The sequence below is a fragment of the Eleutherodactylus coqui genome, chromosome 4 (assembly GCF_035609145.1).
Source record: "Eleutherodactylus coqui strain aEleCoq1 chromosome 4, aEleCoq1.hap1, whole genome shotgun sequence".
Classification (NCBI taxonomy): Eukaryota; Metazoa; Chordata; class Amphibia; order Anura; family Eleutherodactylidae; genus Eleutherodactylus; species Eleutherodactylus coqui.
In genome coordinates, this window is record NC_089840.1 from 64,971,204 (window position 1) to 64,990,297 (window position 19,094).

A 19,094-nucleotide genomic window follows, 5' to 3' on the forward strand; every position below is an offset into this window, starting at 1 on the left:
TTTTCTGGTATGTTGTTGTCATATCTGACCAGGCTTTAAGTAAATCAAAGACAGAGGACAGAGAAAGGCTGGAAGATGTAAAGTACACTGAAGGTTAAGGAGAAGATAGACATGCAAGACAACAGGTATGAAGAAGTAAGGATCTGTCCTTAATTATAATGAAGAACCAGCCTATAAGGCAGGGCACCCGCGCTGACAAGGGCGACCCCACAACAGAAACTTGGGGAACTTTCCTGCACATCCATTGACATAATAAGGCAGAAAGGGGCTAGCACCAAGGAAGGACAGGATAGACCAACTAGAATGCAAAACACACTGACTACAGGTTATGTACAAAATGGGCTGAGACATTACTAGAGATGGGGCAAACAGACTAGTACGAGAGACAAAGTGGACCAGCATCAAAGTAATACCCAGAGTTGCAAGACTAGAACGATTCATAGGAACAGGAGGAATCAAAATAAGAACCATTAGAGTGACATTCATAGAATGACATTGACGAATGACAGCCCAACCAGCCTACCAGTCCTAAAATAGAGAGAAAAAGTATACCCTCTGGTGCCCAGCACCAAAATGATAATGCATACGTGCTGATATCGTGGCATCACTTTGGACCCACGCATGTGCCTAGGGACCGTCAGTGCTAGCTCCATGACACTTTTTTTCTTCTTGTGAGTAAACTCAGATCTGGCAGGTACACAATATTGCCTCATTGAGTTTTGGGTTGCCAGGCCTCAGCATGCTGCTTGGAAATCAGTACTGGGCCTAGGATGCTGCTGATGCCAGATGGTTTAAGTACCAGTTAGAGTATTTATAGGTGTTATGACATGTTTTAAATAGAGATGAGCGAACGTGTCCGTTACGGACACATCCGCACCCGGACACCGGCTTTAGCGAACACTGCAGTGTTCGCGCGTAAGTGTCCGGGTGCCGCCGGGGGGCGGGGAGATGCGCGGCGGCGCGGGCGGCAGTAGCGGGGAACAGGGGGGAGCCCTCTCTCTCTCCCTCTCCCCCCCACTCCCCGCCGCACCCCCCCGCGCTGCCACGGCGGCCCCCGAACTTTTTCGCCCGAACACCGAGGTGTTCGCAAAGTTCGGTGTTCGGGCGAAAAAGGGGCGGGGCCGAACGTGTTCGCTCATCTCTAGTTTTAAACTTACACCCTATCCAAAGGATAGAGAAGTGTCTGACTGATGGGGTCCAATTGGTGAGACCAAAACCAATCACAAGAATAGGGTTCCCATGTCCCACTTTATGAATAGTGCAATGGTCGAGTGAGCAAGCTGCCTCTCCAGTCATCTCTACAGGAGTGGTGGAGATTGCAAAGTTCTGTACTCAGCTATCTCCACCAGTCCTATAGAGTTGAATGGAGCACCAGTGCACATGCTTGATTGCTGATTCATTCATACAGGTGGACACAGGACCCTCGCTCTTATCCTCAATCTTGTGAATAGGAGATAAGTTTAAAAACATAAAAAAACCAAAAAATGACAAGGGCAGAAGTTGATAGTCCAGTTGAGTCCAGATGCGCCCCGGCACATCCTCCGTTATTGATTCCACAGCAGCAGAGATACGTTGTTTAAGGTCATCCAATAACACCAACGGCGCCCACATCGAACACCTGTAAGGTGCACTGAAAACAAGAAGAGTTCTTCTATCGTTTCATGTCAGTCTGGCTGTTGTATAGCACTTCATGTAGGAAGAAACCAGCTTTATGTTTGCACCGTTCTGTTTGAATCACCCTGTCTATTCCCATGTGGCTTTACATAAAATAACTATCATCCAAATAATTACTCGCAAGAACAAATGCAAATGACAGTTGTTCTGTGTAAACATGGCCACCAACAGGGTGATGAGGGATAATGCGCTCACTACTCGTTAATCGTTTCAGCTCACCTACAAAGTAGCTGATTTAAAAAGTATTCTGGTGTAAAGTCACAGTCATTTATATTTTAACGACTTGCAAACAAATTTACATGAAGATCCCCACTAAGAATGATACCTCGGCAAACTCTAATGAACAATCATCGCTCTGCGGAAAAGCTTTCAAACAACTGTCATTCATACACTTCAGCAACTTTTCTGAGCGCCTATCTGAATGACAGCTATGCAGAGTAAAGGTACCCTAATCCAACTATGCATAGATTCATCCATTAAGTTACTTCTGGTATATAATATATGGCTATTTGGATTATCATTATATACTTTTTTGGGTTTATTTTAGATCAAATAAAATCCTGGTATTTGTATAGCGCCAACTTATTTTGCAGCGCTTTCAAGTAATTTATTTATTACCCCCCACCCAGCTGGATACTCATTTTACTGACCTCGGAAGAAAGGCTGAGTCAATCTTGAGCCGGCTACCTGAACCATGCGGGGATTGAACTTGCAACCCTCAGGTTGTGAGCGAGAGCACTCTGCACCACACGAGGCTCATAATGGTACATTCATTTATTCAGATTCACAGCTGAATAAATTAATGTACCATTTGGTCTACTGGATCAACTGCTATTTAAACAGTCATCTTGGTACATCTTGATTAGAGATGAGCGAGCCTAGTCGGTAAGGCAGTTACTCGAGCGAGCATCGCTCTTCTCGAGTTACTGCTTAGTGATCGAGCAGGCTCGGGTCGGCTGTGGGGCTGAGTGGGGGGAGCGGAGCTGAGGGAAGAGGGAGAGAGAGATCTGCTCGGATCACTAAGCAGTTACTCGAGAAGAGCGATGCTCACTCGAATAACTGCCTTACCGAGTAGGCTCGCTCATCTCTAATCTTGATCATGTCAGAGGTCTGCAAACTGGTTTATAAAGGCCATACAGTATGTGGCCGGCTTCACACAAGCGGATTCCAATTGCAGAATGCGCATGGAGGATCCGTGCCAAAACACGGGCATTTAAATACATGTTGAATCGTTTTTTCGCTCACACTCGCTCATATGAATTGCGGATTCTGCAACTGGAAGAAAAATCACAGTATACTCTATTTTGCTGCGGATTCCACGCGGACCCGCAGTCCATACACTATTAATATTGCGTATGGGCTGCGGATACCCACTTCATCGCTTTGTAGGAAATACAAAACGTTTTTAAAAAAACCTGTACTGCGCATGACCGATGACGAGCTGTGGTGGTCATTCGCAATACAGAAAATCCAGGCACGCGGGGTCGACAGCTGGGCTCACAGTCGGAATCCGCTGCAGGCCTCCTTCATGCAGAATCCAGTCCGCCTGTGTGAAGCCAGCCTAACTGTAGTGTAGAAGGAATGACAGCCAAATTGACAATATTATACCCTGCCCCGTAAATGCTTATGTATATGTGCCGTAGTTACATAAAAGAATGCCGTTTCCATAAACACATTTTTATGGCGCTCTCATCGCTAAAAACAACATGTTTACCTTCCTGACTTCAAACCTATCAAACATCACACTGAGATAAATATACTTTACGAACAGCATTCTGCAAAACCCGTGCAGGCTTGTCATTCAGAATCCCATCATCTACATTTCATAGGCTCTTAAAGAAGAAGTAATACATTTTTTTTACTGTGCAGAAATTCCAGTCACTACAGGATTTAGGCCTGCAAGTCCTACGGTCCCATGATTAAAGGGGTTGTCCCACGCCGAAACGGTTTTTTTTTTAACCCCCCCCCCCCGCCGTTCGGCGCGAGACAAACCCGATGCAGGGGTTAAAAAAACAAACCGGAGAGTGCTTACCTGAATCCCGGCGGTCCGGCGTCTTCATACTCACCTGCTGAAGATGGCCGCCGGGGTCTGCTCCCTCCGTGGACCGCAGCTCTTCTGTGCGGTCCATTGCCGATTCCAGCCTCCTGATCGGCTGGAATCGGCACGTGACGGGGCGGAGCTACACGGAGCCGGCATTCTGCACGAGCGGCCCCATTGAAGACAGCAGAAGACCCGGACTGCGCAAGCGCGGCTAATTTGGCCATCAGAGGCCGAAAATTAGTCGGCACCATGGAGACGAGGACGCCAGCAACGGAGCAGGTAAGTATAAAACTTTTGATAACTTCTGTATGGCTCATAATTAATGCACGATGTACATTACAAAGTGCATTAATATGGCCATACAGAAGTGTATAGACCCACTTGCTGCCGCAGGACAACCCCTTTAAGTTCTGTCCCGGGACAGGAAGGTGGAGAGGATACATTAACTGCAGGTTTCAGGTGGTGAAGATGATATTTTCTAATTAAATAATGTACTACTCTGTGATTGGCCGACGTAGATCATGTGATCAATGCTGACCAATCACAGAGCAGATAAAATGTATTGGTAGTCTTAAAGGGGTTTTCCAAGTTGTACAATTTCTTCAACCCTCCATGCAGTAAAATAACAAACAAGCATATACTCACCTCTCCCCATTCCTGCGTGTCCTGTGGTGCTTTTCATTCTCCCAAAGAGCTCCGCCCAATAAAAAAAAATGAAAAAATAGCAAGAGTGGCAGAAAAGGGCTAAAGTGTCAGATATTTATAAGTAAGTATGGCTTACACAGAAATATATAACTTTTTTACACAACGGTAGTGGCACATGACCTTTGTAAGTTCCATCCCATTTCCCTATGAAAACGCTGAGCTAAGAGAGCACAAAACAAGAAGTGTTGTCAAAGCAATGCCAGGCCAAAAGTGCTGCCATGTTAAAGCTTGACATTTTTAGGTGACGGTTACATGGCAACTCAGGTTGCTGGATTTTATGTGATCTGTCGGTCTTGGTGGTGGCAACTTGCATTAAGTTCTATTATATTGCAAGCTAGTAGGGCTATGCTGTGCTGTGGCTAATGTTGCCTTGTAGCCGTAGCCTTAGGTCTTGAAACCAGTACTGATAAGTCCTCACATGGGAATAAGGAAATGAGTAAATCTGAAGTATTGGCTGCTATCCTTTAATGCTTTTACTTCTTCTGTAGACACCAACCACTATGTATATGGTTTTATTGTACTGACCACCTCCATTGAAGTCAGTGGGGAAATAATGTCAAATTAATGTCATAAAAACATGGCATGATCTAAGTGGTACTTGAGCAATGAGAAAAATATATCTGCATTTTTCTCCCCAAAATTCTGCTGTCCATAGGCTCTCTGGTATTGCAGGTTATCTCCCTTCAAGTAAAACTGAGTTGCAATACCTGTTAAACCACATGAAGATCTTTTTGTCAAATCCAATGTAATTTCTCACAAAATCTGACAGTAAGCATTCAATCTTCCTGCAGTGCCACCACAGGGGAAATTAACGAGAGCTTCCAGACAACTTTTATTGAAGACCTATCCTCAGGATAGGAAAGTACTATATGCAACGCGTTTCTCAAGCCTGAAGAAAGCCAACATAGTATCACCGAAACGCGTTGCATATTGTCATTTGTATGTCCTTTGTACTCATTTTTTTTATTCTCTATGTAATATATTGAATATATATATTGTTTATACAACTACGGTTGTTTTTTTGTCTGAATTCCCTCTATATATGTTTCTTGTCGAGTACTTTTTGCATTGACCAAAAACTGCCATTTTTGGATTTGTCTTGCGGCTCTCCTATTACCCTAGGATGCCTATGTGCTCCTGACTCGTATCTTTTTTTTTTGCTGACCTGGACTTCAGGTATGGTGACAGCCTTCTTTAAGGGACTGTCCAACCGGGGTAAGTTGTCTTAATTATTCACTAAATATCTATTGCCGCTTGTACAAGGCAATATCCCAATATATTTCCCTTTTTTATGTCTATCCTCAGGATAGGTCAATAGTTGATCGGCTAGGTCCACAGCTTAGGACTCCATCTGATCAGCTGTTTAGAAACCTACTGTCACTGGCAAAACACATAGGGCAGAGCAGAAGAAGATAGCTCCAACTACTGTGTAGTGATCGGCGATGGTAATTAAAGGCACAACTCCCATATAAATTGGTTTTCTATGTAATGCAGAACAGGACAGGTCCTCCCCCCCCCCAAACCCCCCCCCCCCCCCCCACTCTTTGTAACTGCCCTCCAGTCTCATCAAAAGAAACAGAGGATTCTGCTGTATTATTTAAGAATTCCCAGATTGGTTACATGAAAGTGGGTATTTTGAAACTCAACAACTGCTTAACATTCTAACTTGGCTTTTTTGATAGTCCCATTCCTTCCTATGGAGTGGGACGGCACAAAGTCTTCTTGTTCTCACACCCTGGTCTTTTAGGGCGTTAAAAAGTAAAATGGGGTATGTTGAGGGACAATCCCTATATTTCATCTTATATAGGTGAAGAATCCCGTACATGGTTTCTTTCATGGCATGCTCATGGTTTATTATGGTGTGCTCATGGTTTCTCTCATGGTATTCATCCTTCTTGGTTACAGTCTCTATATTTCCCTTCAACCTCCGAGAATAATTATTGTTTCCACCAAGCTGGAACTTACAATATTTCTACAATAACATGAAGTCCCAGTCTTGTCATTTGTCATTCAGGTAGAATAATAGGCTTGATTTTGTTTTCACCTTATCTGCCTGTTCAGATAATGAGAGGCATATGGACGAGCTTCCAATTCGTAGACCGATAAAATCTCGAAATTAGGAGACTATAAATTAGGATAGATGACTGAATACAGAAATGAACAGCAATTCTACTCTTCAAAATAATCATTGCCCTCAACATCGCTTGTTCCTGATTACCGTGATTTTGTGGCACTTCTAAGGACTTAAACAAACAAAACATTAACTATCCACTCGGCGAAGGGGAAAACACCATATCCCTCCGAAATGATCACAACGGAATATTAATGTTATTATTCCTCATGTTGTTTTTCTCTCTCTTTCGCTTCGGGAACAGTAGATTGTAGTTTATTGTAGCTCTGTGGATGATATTGAAGACAAATTCCCCGAACTTCCCTTTGTACTGCACATTAACGGTGCTAAAACAAAATGATTTTCTGCTGTGGAATGCAACACTTTCCCATAAAATGTGCATAGCGGTGGAGCTCGGAGGCAGCGGTTTGGTGATCCAATAACTGTATAGTTCTGCTATAAATTTAAAGATATTCAATAATGTTTTTGTTTTTGCCTCACTTTTTCATTGTAATTGTGTCATTGCTCGATAGATGGAACCATTTTGAATATATTAGAGTTCAGTAGTTATGGTATTGACAGTAGAAAGCAAGCAGCCCTATCTACGTATCTGAAGCATTGGGTGAATGTGATTGGCAGCCATAGAATGGATAAGTGTTCGAGATTCAAAGACGCTTTATTGGCAGAACTAAATAGACAACGGTATTGCCAAAGCAATTAGAAAATAGGGATTAGGGGATGGTGGTGGCAGATTAGGGTTGGGGATTTAGAAGGGAGGCACTTCTGGGTTATAGGGGAACATGGCATATCATGTAGGGGTATCGTCATCCATGGTATATCACGTTCTTCTCAAGTCTATGGCAGGCACTCACTATTGTCCTGGTATGGCTGCTGTGTCTTCCTCTTCCCCCATCAGGATGTGTGGAAATTATCTTCCTCCACCATTGAGTTGAAGTTCAGGCAGGGATCAAAGAGTCTCCTAAAGTGCGCATTCCTCACTGCTAAGTATCTGGGGCATCGCAGCAGGAAGTGGGGCTCGTCCTTCATGGCCTCCTGAACGTACTGTTGGCACAGTCTGCTCTCCTTGGGCTTGTAAGTTCTGCCTATGCCATCCTGATTCGATGGCCAAGCTATGGGTGCTCAGTCTGTAGCGGCTTAGGATCTAGCATTCTCAAGGGTCTTGTAGGATTTCCAAATATGAGGCCCATTTGTAATCCTTCTGTGGCCCCTGATATATTGTCATTTTCCATGCTCTCATGGTATACCTCCAGTTACAAGAGTATTTCTTAAATTAGATATACACAGTTTGATAAGCAGCACTTGTTATGCTTATAGATGTGATTGTGTTGTGCTATCATATATTAGCAATATGGTCTGAGAGTCTAAGTGTAAAACTGTGATGGCTAGATGACTGGGTTGAAACACTGCCAAGATGGCAGTCTTGTCAGGGTCCCTGGAATGCAGTAGTAGTTGTTGTTGTTAGCCGTTTAATCGTTCATGACCCTCGGCAACCCTAAAGGCGAGCTTCCTCCACATTTTTCTGAGTCTGAGTCCAGTCATCTCATCCTCCAGTGATATATCGGGTCTTATGCATTTCAGTAGTTACTATCTGCCAAAAGTATTCCAAGGGAGGAGAAAAAATGAACAGGCAAAAGAGTCATGGGCACCTAAGGCTTAATGATGTGTGTGAGGAGCAAGACTCAAAAGCTACCGTAGCACATGGGACTATGAAGTAGCAGACAAGTCACAGTACTCAATATGACGACTCCTGTCCACCGCCTATAATAAAGATATGGGCATCAGAATTGGACAATGTATCAATAGAATAAGATGACCAAGTCTCATGAATCACTATTTCTAAACATCATTTTGATGGTAGGGTAAATATGCATTGCTTACCTGGCAAAGAGATAGAATCAGTGGGAAAAAAGTAAGATGTTCTGCTGGGAAACCTGGGGTCCTGGACTTTATGTGGATATTACTTTGACATATACAGTACCACCTACCTAAACACGGTTGCGGACCAAGTGCACCCCATTATGCCAACAATATTCTCTAATGACAGCGGCCGCTTTCAGCAGGATAATGCACCCAGAGGCACTGCCAAAATGTCTCAGATATGTTTTGAAGAACATGACAAAGAGTTCAAGGTTTTGATTGGCCTCCAAAATCCCTTCAAGTGAAACTGAATTGCAATGCCTGTTAAACCAGATGAAGAATGGAAGAAAAAAAAAGATCTTTTTTGTCAAATCCAATGTAATTTCTCACAAAATCTGGCAATAAGCAATCAATTGTCCTGCAGTGCCACCACAGGGGAAATTAACGAGGGCTTTCCAGGCAACTTTTATTGATGACCTATCCTCAGGATATGAAAGTACTATATGCAACGCGTTTCGGTGATTCTATGTCGCCTTTCTCAAGCCTGAAGAAAGGCGACATAGTATCACCGAACCGCGTTGCATATAGTACTTTGTACTCCATTTTTTATTTTTTCTATGTAATATATTAATTATATATTTTTATTATACAACTACGGTTGTTTTTCAGCAGAATTCCCTCTATATACATTTATTGTTAAGAGCGGGAATCAATTTTCCTCATCTTGCATTGACCAAAAACTGCCATTTTTGGATTTATCCTGCGGCTCTCCTATTACCCTAGGATGCCTATGTGCACCTGACTCGTATCTTTTTTTTGCTGACCTGGACTTCAAGTGCCGAGGTTTTCTACCCTATAGATTTAATGGTCTGATCTGATGGTCCTAATAAGCCAATAGGATCAGACGCAAAGGTGGTGGGAATATTCACACAGTGATTCTCAGATATGTTTGTTTGTTTGTTTGGAAACCGAATTTTAAAGAATTAAATTAAAGGTTACGTTTTAGGAATCTCTTCAGTGACCAATCGTATCAATTTATTGAAAGTATCATTTAAAAAGAAGAATTAACTGGGTATCTCTTACAAAGAATTATCAAGCCCAATGTTACTACATATTACCCCGTTTCCCTGAAAATAAGACATCCCCTGAAAATAAGACATAGCATGATTTTCCAGAATTTTTGAAGATGCAATATGATTTTTCAGGCTTTTTGAGAATGCTTGAAATATAAGCCCCGCTCCAAAATTAAGCCCTGCTAACAGTTAATTTAAAAAGTCAATTTAAATAGTGTCCAGGCAGCTATACATGTAAAAAAGTTAAACCTTTTTGAACAAAAATTAATATAAGACACTGTCTTATTTTCGGGGAAACACGGTATTAAAAGAGAGAAAAGTAGTAATAAGCTGGTACTGACCATCTGAAGGCTCAGCCCATGCATACCACTAGGAATAGGAATGTAAGATGCAGCACAATATGTCCACAGTTCTGTACTTCAGAAGTTCATAGCTTTGAGCATTAAAGGAAACAGACCACAGCATGAGCCGTTATTTTATCTCCCCATCAAAGATTGTTATTATTTTTCCACCTTTGAGAATACGGTGACTGAAGACAACAAACGTTATTACTGCAGTTTTATTTTACTTTTGCTTGTTTTAGATCCCAGTGCAGATCTATAGTTACAATACATTAGAAGAATGGCAGACACCAGTGGTATCAGAGATAGAGAATAAGAGAGAAGTCATTCTATGCCTCTTTAAATTGAAGAGATTAAAAACAAAAAAGTTTAGGTATTTTATATTATCTGGGTCAAAAGTAGATGCAATATGGTCATGAAATGCTGCTCACCAAGAAGTCATAGACTTCAACGGACAGAAGATGTTGAATGAAGGGCAAGCGTTGTCCAACACCTTCATAGTGGCTGTTCTTCCCAGAAGAACATGCAGTTTGTTTACAAACAGAGGCTGGACAGACATCTGTCTGGGATGATTTAGGATGCCTGTCCACGGGCGTGATTTCATGCCCTCTAAAGCTTTCCATAGCAATGCTTGTGGCACACTGTCCACGAGCGGAGAATCACTGCAGTTCTCTGCTCACGGCGGGCAATTCGCAGCATGCTGCGAATTGCCCCGATTCTCCGCAGTCAGAGATTCGGCTGCCTTTGGCTGTAAGGCTCCTAGCTGCAGCAGAGGTCCTCTCTCTACTCTCTTCATCAGGACATGCCATGCTCCACCCCTGAGCAAATCCTCCTTCTCTCAAGCCATCTCTGCCTAAATTCAGGAGAAAGTTGCCATTTTCTGTACAATTTCTTCAAGGCAGTTTCTCAAAAAACCCCTAAACTGACAAACATTGGGGGCAAGTTTTTTTTAACTTACTTTTGTCATTAAAGGGGATTTCAAGTTTTACAATTATCTCAGATCGACAAGGTGGGGAAAAGTATCAGATTTGTGGGGCTCTGAGTGGAACTCCCATCAATTATAAGGGCCCCGTGCCCCACTGTATAAACAGAACAGTAGTCAAACATGTGCGCTGCTGCTTCATTTAGCTCTATGGTACGGAGAAAGATAGCCGAGTACAGTGCTCAGCTATTTCTGGCAGTCTCATTGAGATGAATAGAGTGACATCGCAACTACTTAACCAACGCTCCATTCGTAACAGGTGACACAGGACCTTCATCATCACAATATAGAGATTGGAAAAAAGAGTTAGCATGATGTCCAGAAACAGTGCCACTCTGATCCCTGGGCTAAGTCTGGTACTGCAACTGTTATACACTTATATGGACCCTTCTTTTCTAATTCTGGACAATCCCTTTACCTTTCAGTTGTGGAAGAGTGTAAGATTTGGCAACAGACTGCCAGTGGACAGGTCAGAGGAAAAATGTCAGAAGGAGCTTAAGCTGGACATACACATTGGATAATAGTTGGCTGAATCTGCTGATATCAGAGGGATTTTTGACCTATCTTACTTATACGAGGTTCTCCTAACATTGGATTTCAACAAGTCTGGTACTTTGTTCTTGAGAGAAAAAATTGACCCATTTCCCAATTAAATAAATGTGCTTGTTGTTGGTGGATTCAGGAGGAAAAGCGGTTGGCCAACAGCTATCCAAGGTCTATGGCCAGCTTTAGCTGAATGCATCAGAGCCATATATAGTGGCTACACTGCCACAAAAGTGATACACTGTCTTCCTGCTTGAGAGAATATGGTGGTTGCTGGACATTGACTGAGAAGTCCCTTTCAGAGTTATATGACCCACTTCCTTCTCTTATAAAAGCATGAGGTGATTGGCTATATTCACTAGGTGGTCATTCCCTCCCAGTCAACCCTCCACACTTCTCTGAAATCTGCTGCAGCACAATTTTCCATATTCATTCAGGTACGGTTTCCTTCTAATACTGACTTATATCAGCTGCCATTTCCATGACTTGCATAATAATAATTGTATAAAAACTAATTACACTTGATTAACAAATTTCTAGGCTGACTTCAGTTGAGAGTCTATTAGCAGAAAATAGCCAAGAATTAAAGAGTTGAAACTCAAAATAACAAAGCCTAGAAGCAAAAGAGCGATGGCTCAACATTGGGTCAGTGGTAGAGAGTATCAAAATAATCTTTCCACAATTCAAAAATTCAAATTAATGGGATTGTGTTAGAGATGAGCGAACGTGTTCGGCTCCGTCCCTTTTCGCCCGAACACCGAACTTTGCGAGCAATTCCGTGCTCGGGCGAAAAAAGTTCGGGGGTCGCCGTGGCAGCGCGGGGGGGTGCGGCGGGGAGTGGGGGGGAGAGGGAGAGAGAGAGGGCTCCCCCCTGTTCCCCGCTGCTGCCGCCCGCGCCGCCGCGCCTCTCCCCGCCCCCCGGCGCCCGCCGAAGCTTTACGCACGGACACTGAAGTCCTCGGCAAAGCCGGTGTCCGGGTGCGTAAGTGTTCGTTAAGAACACGTTCGCTCATCTCTAGATTGTGTGGTTAAAAGAAAAAAATGTTAAATGGCTGGGCAAGTGATAATATAAAAAAGACTGCATATTCCCCTGTCTTCAGCCCCCCGTGACCTAGCTGTGCAGCTCCCGCTGCCTAATTCCCCATCATGGGCAGCCACTAGAAGCCACTATGACCAATCAGAGGCCGCAGCAAACTCCTGGCATCATGGAGCTCAGAATGTAAGTGCTGATGCCAGGAGTTCTGAAAGTGACACTGCAGCCTCTGGTTCACTACAGCAGTGACCTGACTTCCTGCAGCCGTCCGCAATGTGGAATGGGGCAGCAGGAGTCCCTCAGCTGGGGGAAAAGGGTGAAGACAAGTGAGCATGTAGTCTTTTTTATTTTATCACCTGCCTAGCCATTCCATTTTTTTTCTTATAATCCCACAACCCCTCTAATGAGGTTCCATACTCCATCTATACAGAATCTGGACATTTCTACTTTTAATTGCACTGTAAAGTTTGTTAATGCCAATGTAACATAATGTAACATGTCTCTTAACGCGGTATGAAAACTTTATGTGCCAGTTTATTTGCCCTTTCAGTTACTTGCAATGGATTTTGTTGTGTTAAGATACAAGAACAATAGCTTTTGAATGGCTTAAGACAGTAACCTGTTGCAGAAAGTTATCACAGTCATGTTGAATTTGGTTACAACCATATCATTGTACACACGGGATGTGTCATCAATAAGGTCTAATAAGTTATATGTGAATCAGTCAGTACAAAATAGTCCCTAATGGCAAATGAGTGACACCAAGTCAGCTCCAAATGGCAATGTCTTTCGCTGAACCTTTTAGGTCCATTATTGAGACAGGGCTTGAGCCCACGGGTAGATTCTGTGGTACACTGATGGGCAGCTCCAATTCAGAGTCTTAACAAGAAAACAAAGTAGACCATCCCATCTACACTCATTGACTGATACACCAAAAACTGGGAAAATCAGTGTGCATGGAAGTTTCAATTTCTTCCTTTCTTATTAGGTAGGTAAATGACACCACTGCTGTGACCCCTTCGTACCTTGACATGTGCACCCTCCCTTTCAGGCTTCTCTATGCGTGTCTTGGGTATTTTTTTTCTCACTGCTTTATATAAAACATTGCTGGAGATCATAGTAAGCCTTATAATGCATTATTATAAAAAAGCCATTATGTGTCTATTCTCAGAAAATTGTCTAATGAGAACAGAATAGGAAGAAAATCACTAAAAGCTACTCAGATAGTTGTATTCATTCCAAAGAGAAAAGGTAGAAACTTTTATGGCACTAAGGATTACTTGCTGAAGAGATTTCCAGCTATTTCTCCCTAAAGTTTTAAAGCATACCTGAGTTTTCTAAGATATAACGGATTCTCTTACCCTTTCCTTTGCTGCTGTTTGCACCCTGTTTAATATCTGCAAATTCTGATTTTGAGGTGTTCTTCCCCATTTTTCTGCGGTCCTGCTGTTTGCAATCCCCTTTCAGGGAGGAGGCGTGTAGCAAGCCTAGCATTCTGCTAGAATTTATGTCCTGACTTCCTTGGCTTTACTTCCCATTGTCAGTTTGTGCTGCTGGGACCTATAGTTCTTAGAGGTTCCAGGAGCACACTTCTGTAGTGGCCCAGAGTTCGGGACCCTCTTGTTCTGTGCTTGTCAACCCTGCATGGATTTGTCCTTGTGCATTCGTGTGAGTTTGTGTCTACGTGGTCATTGGTTTTTATGACATTTGTGGTGACCTTTTGGGGTCAATGTCTTGTGTTAGTGTCACTAATCTTGGTGGTGTCTGAATGACTGTCTTCCTAACCTGCTCTGTGTGATGTAATTAGTAGAGCGGTTGGGGTCGGAGTTGGTGTGTATGGAGGGAGAGAAAATGATGTAGTCAGAGGAGGAGGACATGTGAGCAGGAGGCTTTGGCTGAGACTCTTCTGTCTGGATAAGGCCCGGACTCGCCTCTTTTGGCTTTGAGATGCATCCCCTCAGGTGAACTGAAGTGAGCAGCAGTTCTTAGAAGACATCGGCGGAGAATGCTACACACTCCCCTGCTTAACTGCGGAGTAGAGGGACAGTACCGACTACAATACTTCATGTTGGAGGACAAGTCTGTTGTGAGTGCTTTGCCCCATGCATGTCACTAGGGCAGCAAGGAAAGGTCGTAAGAAGTAAGAAAAGATTGCTTGTGTTTGTCTCTCCATGTTGGGGGCGCTCTCCCCAGAACCTTCCATCAGATAACTGAGACTAATGACTACTGTATCTCGGGAAAAGAGTGTTTCCCATTTGATGCTCAATGCTTTGATATCTTCTTGGACTGTTTTGGGGATTCAGAAGTCTACATCCATTGATTGTGCATGCCATGATTGCCATTTGAGTCTCCCTCCGTGAGTATGTGTTGTGCTGCTGACTACAGTTTATACTCTTTGGAGTATTACATACAAGGGAAAAGAGTGTTTGTCTAACGCAAGTGTGTCAGATGGTGGTGAAAGCAAAAGTGCTGGAAGTATTGTACTTAAAGGGGTTGTCCCGCGGCAGCAAGTGGGTCTATACACTTCTGTATGGCCATATTAATGCACTTTGTAATGTACATTGTGCATTAATTATGAGCCATACAGAAGTTATAAAAAGTTTTTTACTTACCTGCTCCGTTGCTAGCCTCCTCGTTCCCATGGAGCCGACTAATTTTCGCCCTCCGATGGCCAAATTAGCCGCGCTTGCGCAGTCCGGGTCTTCCGCTTTCTTCAATGGGGCTCCGTGTAGCTCCGCCCTGTCACGTGCCGATTCCAGCCAATCAGGAGGCTGGAATCGGCAATGGACCGCACAGAAGAGCTGCGGTCCACGGAGGAAGAGGATCCCGGCGGCCATCTTCAGCCGGTAAGTATAGAAGTCACCGGAGCGCGGGGATTAAGGTAAGCGCTTAGCGGTTTTTTTTTTACGTCCCTGCATCGGGGTTGTCTCGCGCCGAACGGGGGGGGGGGGGTGTTGAAAAAAAAAAAAACCCGTTTCGGCGCGGGACAACCCCTTTAAGACTGTTGCAGTAATATGCTTGGAAAATCAAAGTTGAAAACAACCAGTAAAAACCGTGCGCCTCCGGTTTTAAAACTACAATTTGATTGTGGACACTTTTCTGGTTTTATTTACTCATTACTGGAAAGGGGCATTGGCGTCACGTGAACAGATAAGTTATCATTTCTCTACTCGCACGGCTGTTAGTTTCTACCCTTGTATGTTGCCAAGATAGACCGCGTTTTGGGATGTGATGAGAGGACATAGTAGAGCCATTGTGACCCACCATTTTGTTCCCCACTGTCTCCCTCCCCAAAGGTTTGACCCTGGCTGCTGCACTTCCACAGGTGTGGGATGATAGAGCTAGCTGGGCTGGTGTTTTCTCTAGCCAGCCCGGTCTACTGCATATATAAACCAGCCCCTCTGGCTAGAGGATGCTGGTTTCCCACTGCAAGTGGCCGGACATGGGAGGTGAACAATCCTGTTCAGTGTAAATGGTGTACTGTGTGGTATGCAATCCCTGGTGTTAGTGTGGTGTGAACTGTGTCTTGCGCTGCTTGGACCATTTACTATCTAGGGTGAGGTAGGTCCCAGCATGGGGCCGTCCCTATCGGGAAGATCGCCCCACTTGCAGGCAGGTTTCCTGGGGTTAGTTGTCTCGTTAGAATAGGGACCTGTGAGACAACAAGAACCCTTGTTGCAGGCTTGCAGGCTTAAGTGTTTTGGCCAAAACATGAACCAATATCTCGTACCTAATCTATTTAATCTGTGTACGCATGCAGGTATCCTAGGTGAGTGTTTCGAGCATTTGTCAGTCGTTAGGTTATGTGTACCCATGAGTCCAGTTCGCAGTTCACTTGCTTTTGGGGTTCTGTGTGTGCAGTTCTTTAGTTTACGGAGGAACTAGATGCAACAGGCGTAACAGCCATGCTGCATTGCACAGTCTTTTGTGCAATCAGCAGGGAGGCAGTATCTGTATGGTCACTCTTCTGGTTTCCCAGAATGAGTAGGCATTCAGAGACATCTGGCCAAATAGTTAGTAAATCCGCTATGTGTGTGTGTAATGTGTGCACACACATATAGACAAACACAAGCACACTGTAACAGCAGGAGAGGCAGATATTGTGGAGATCATTATCACAGTGTCTGCAGATCTGTCAGTCTGCAGCCTGTGAGTGCATGTGAACTGCCCGTGAAGACTGTTCTTCCCCCTGTTGTTATGGAAACGTCCTTGTTACTGTAGAAGATCCATACCCAATAACAGAGTGGATTGCAGAACAAAAATTCCTAGTGGCAGTCAGTTCAAACATCAATTGTAGAAGTTAACCTACAAAATGTTTAACACAAGTATATTGCACAAATGATGAGACTAAGTCAAACTACCGTGTTTCCCTGAAAATAAGACACTGTCTTATATTTTTTCCCCAAAAAAGGGCACAGTGTCTTATTTTTTGGGGGTGGGGGACCTTTTTCTTACCTGGTCCACGGCATCCGGATACCTCCCAATGGTGTTAGGCGGTGGCGCGGCATCCTCCTCGTCTCACAGATGCCTTCTGCTGGTGACAGGGCTTTGAATACCCCGCCTTCAACAAAGCGAGCGCTGTGATTGGCTGATCGAGCGCTGGCAGCCAATCACAGCCGGCGCTCGATGAGCCAATCACAGCAATTCAGTGATGTCATTCACTGAATGACTGTGATTGGCTCATCGGGCACCGGCTGTGATTGGCTGCCGGCGCTCGATAAGCCAATCACAGCGCTTTCTTTGCTGGAGGTGAGGTATTTGAAGCCCCATCGCCAACAGAAGGCAGCTGTGAGACGGAGGAGGGTCCCGGACACCGCCGCCGCTGACACCACCACCGCCGCTGCTGCCGCCGCCGCCGCTGACACCACCACCGCCGCTGACACCACTGCCGCTGCTGCCGCCGCCACTGACCATGTGAGTATTTTTTTTTTTGTAAAACCTGATAGGTCTTACTATCGGGGTAGGACCTATTTTTGGGGAAACACGGTAGTAGTTGAGCCTAAGTTGTCTAAAAAGTTAGTGCTCTGTAAGAAGAACATGTAACATGCAGGAATTTATACTAGTTCTTTGCATTAATACAGTAATACATTTGGAAAACTGTTGAGTGCATACCGTTTTAGGACAGTGGACATATCTTGCTAAGCTGATTATCAGGTCATGGGTGATGGGATCCACCAAATTTCGGAAACTTGCATATCGGTATAGAACATCATCTAATGATGTGGACTCCATGCCCAGATCCTAAATCAAAAAAGAGGAACAGTGAATAAATATGGATACAAAAGACCATGTATGAAGGGTTCAATAGTTAGTTTGTATCTTGAAACCACAAAGCAATTGAGCACATATATAGCTCTCACATCTTCATGTATGCTCACATGCAGAGGGGTAACTTGAAGCTCCTGGGCCCCAAGGCAAAACCTGTAACAGGGCCACCAACTATAATACTTTATTCCTAGTACTGGGCTCCCTATATGGAGAAGAGAGGCCTTACGGGCCCCCTAAGGCTCCTGGGCCCGGGTGCAACCGCATCCCCTGCATCCCATATAGCTATGACTCTGCTCACAAAAAACAGTCACACTTGCAGCCATACGCGGTCCCTGCCGGCAGAGCCGATGTTTACAAGCCCCCAGTAATACATGCTGGATTTGAGCTCTGTATGCACAGGATGCTGCTGCTTTCACTGGCATTCATGTGCCTGCACAATGGCATTCTCAATACTGCTTTCCCTTTCTACAATTCATTAGAGATCTCTTCTCATGCACATATAGAAACATATATTTGCCACTGAATCCTGTAATGTAAAAAAACCCATTACTAACTATATCTTTTTTATAGTATATTCTTGTATTGGAACGTGTACAAGGTATGTAGATGCATGCTAGTCAGAGGTACGCCAAACACCCTTTTGACATATGTTGGGTAAACAGAAATCTAGCATATATGTTGCAAGTTTTTGAAGTATATGTTATTGTTTCTCTGGGGGCCCTCAGAATAGGAAAGCGCACCTGACCACATATACCTGGCAGTCTTCAACTCAAAAGGTGGCTTCACACCCAGCATTTTCCAGATAATACACTGCAGTTTTTTAAGCCAAAGCCAGAAGTAGATCCAGCAGAAAGGATGAAGTAGAAGTTCTTCCTTCATAGTTCTTATTCTTTTGTAAATCGACTTTTGGCTTTGTCTAAAAAAAATAGCAAATTTCAAAAAATACTATGTGCGAAGCCCTACTTTGGGCATGTTCACATGGCAGAGTTCAGGGCGTATTTTCGAGCGGAATCCATGCCAACATCAGCTTGCAATGTGTCTTTTTCACTTGAATGGGAAACTGACGTTGCTGTTTTCATAACGGATTTTTTCCACTGCAGATATCAAATCAGCATTGCAGAAACTAAAGAAGTGACATGCCAATTCTTAGCGCTCAGTCAGAGGTGCGTTTTTTCATGCATAAATAGTTGAGTGAAAAAAAACGTAGAACGCATGTTTAAAAAGACGTGTGATCGAAGCTTCAGATGCGTTTTTAATTCACGCTTGTTGTATGGTCACATGATAGTAAAATTCACACATGGCCCCATTGAAAGCAATGGGAGAGGATCGCTATCCCCTGCTGCGGCTGTGACAGCTGCAACAGGGGATTCCTTGCATGTGAAAACCCCTGGATGTGACAACAGTGCCAACCCAATTGAAATCAATGGGAGACGATCGCGCTCCTCT

General features: G+C 43.9%; 1 protein-coding gene across 1 annotated transcript in view; it reads right to left on the reverse strand.

The window, feature by feature from the left end:
- The window catches only part of LRRC75A (leucine rich repeat containing 75A), a 454,790-nt gene that overhangs the window by 377,151 nt on the left and 58,545 nt on the right, over positions 1–19,094 (reverse strand). Inside the window, exon 2 of the mRNA XM_066599605.1 lies at positions 17,493–17,621. Coding sequence (XP_066455702.1) covers positions 17,493–17,621 — 129 coding nt within the window. The remainder of the gene's footprint in view (positions 1–17,492; positions 17,622–19,094) is intronic.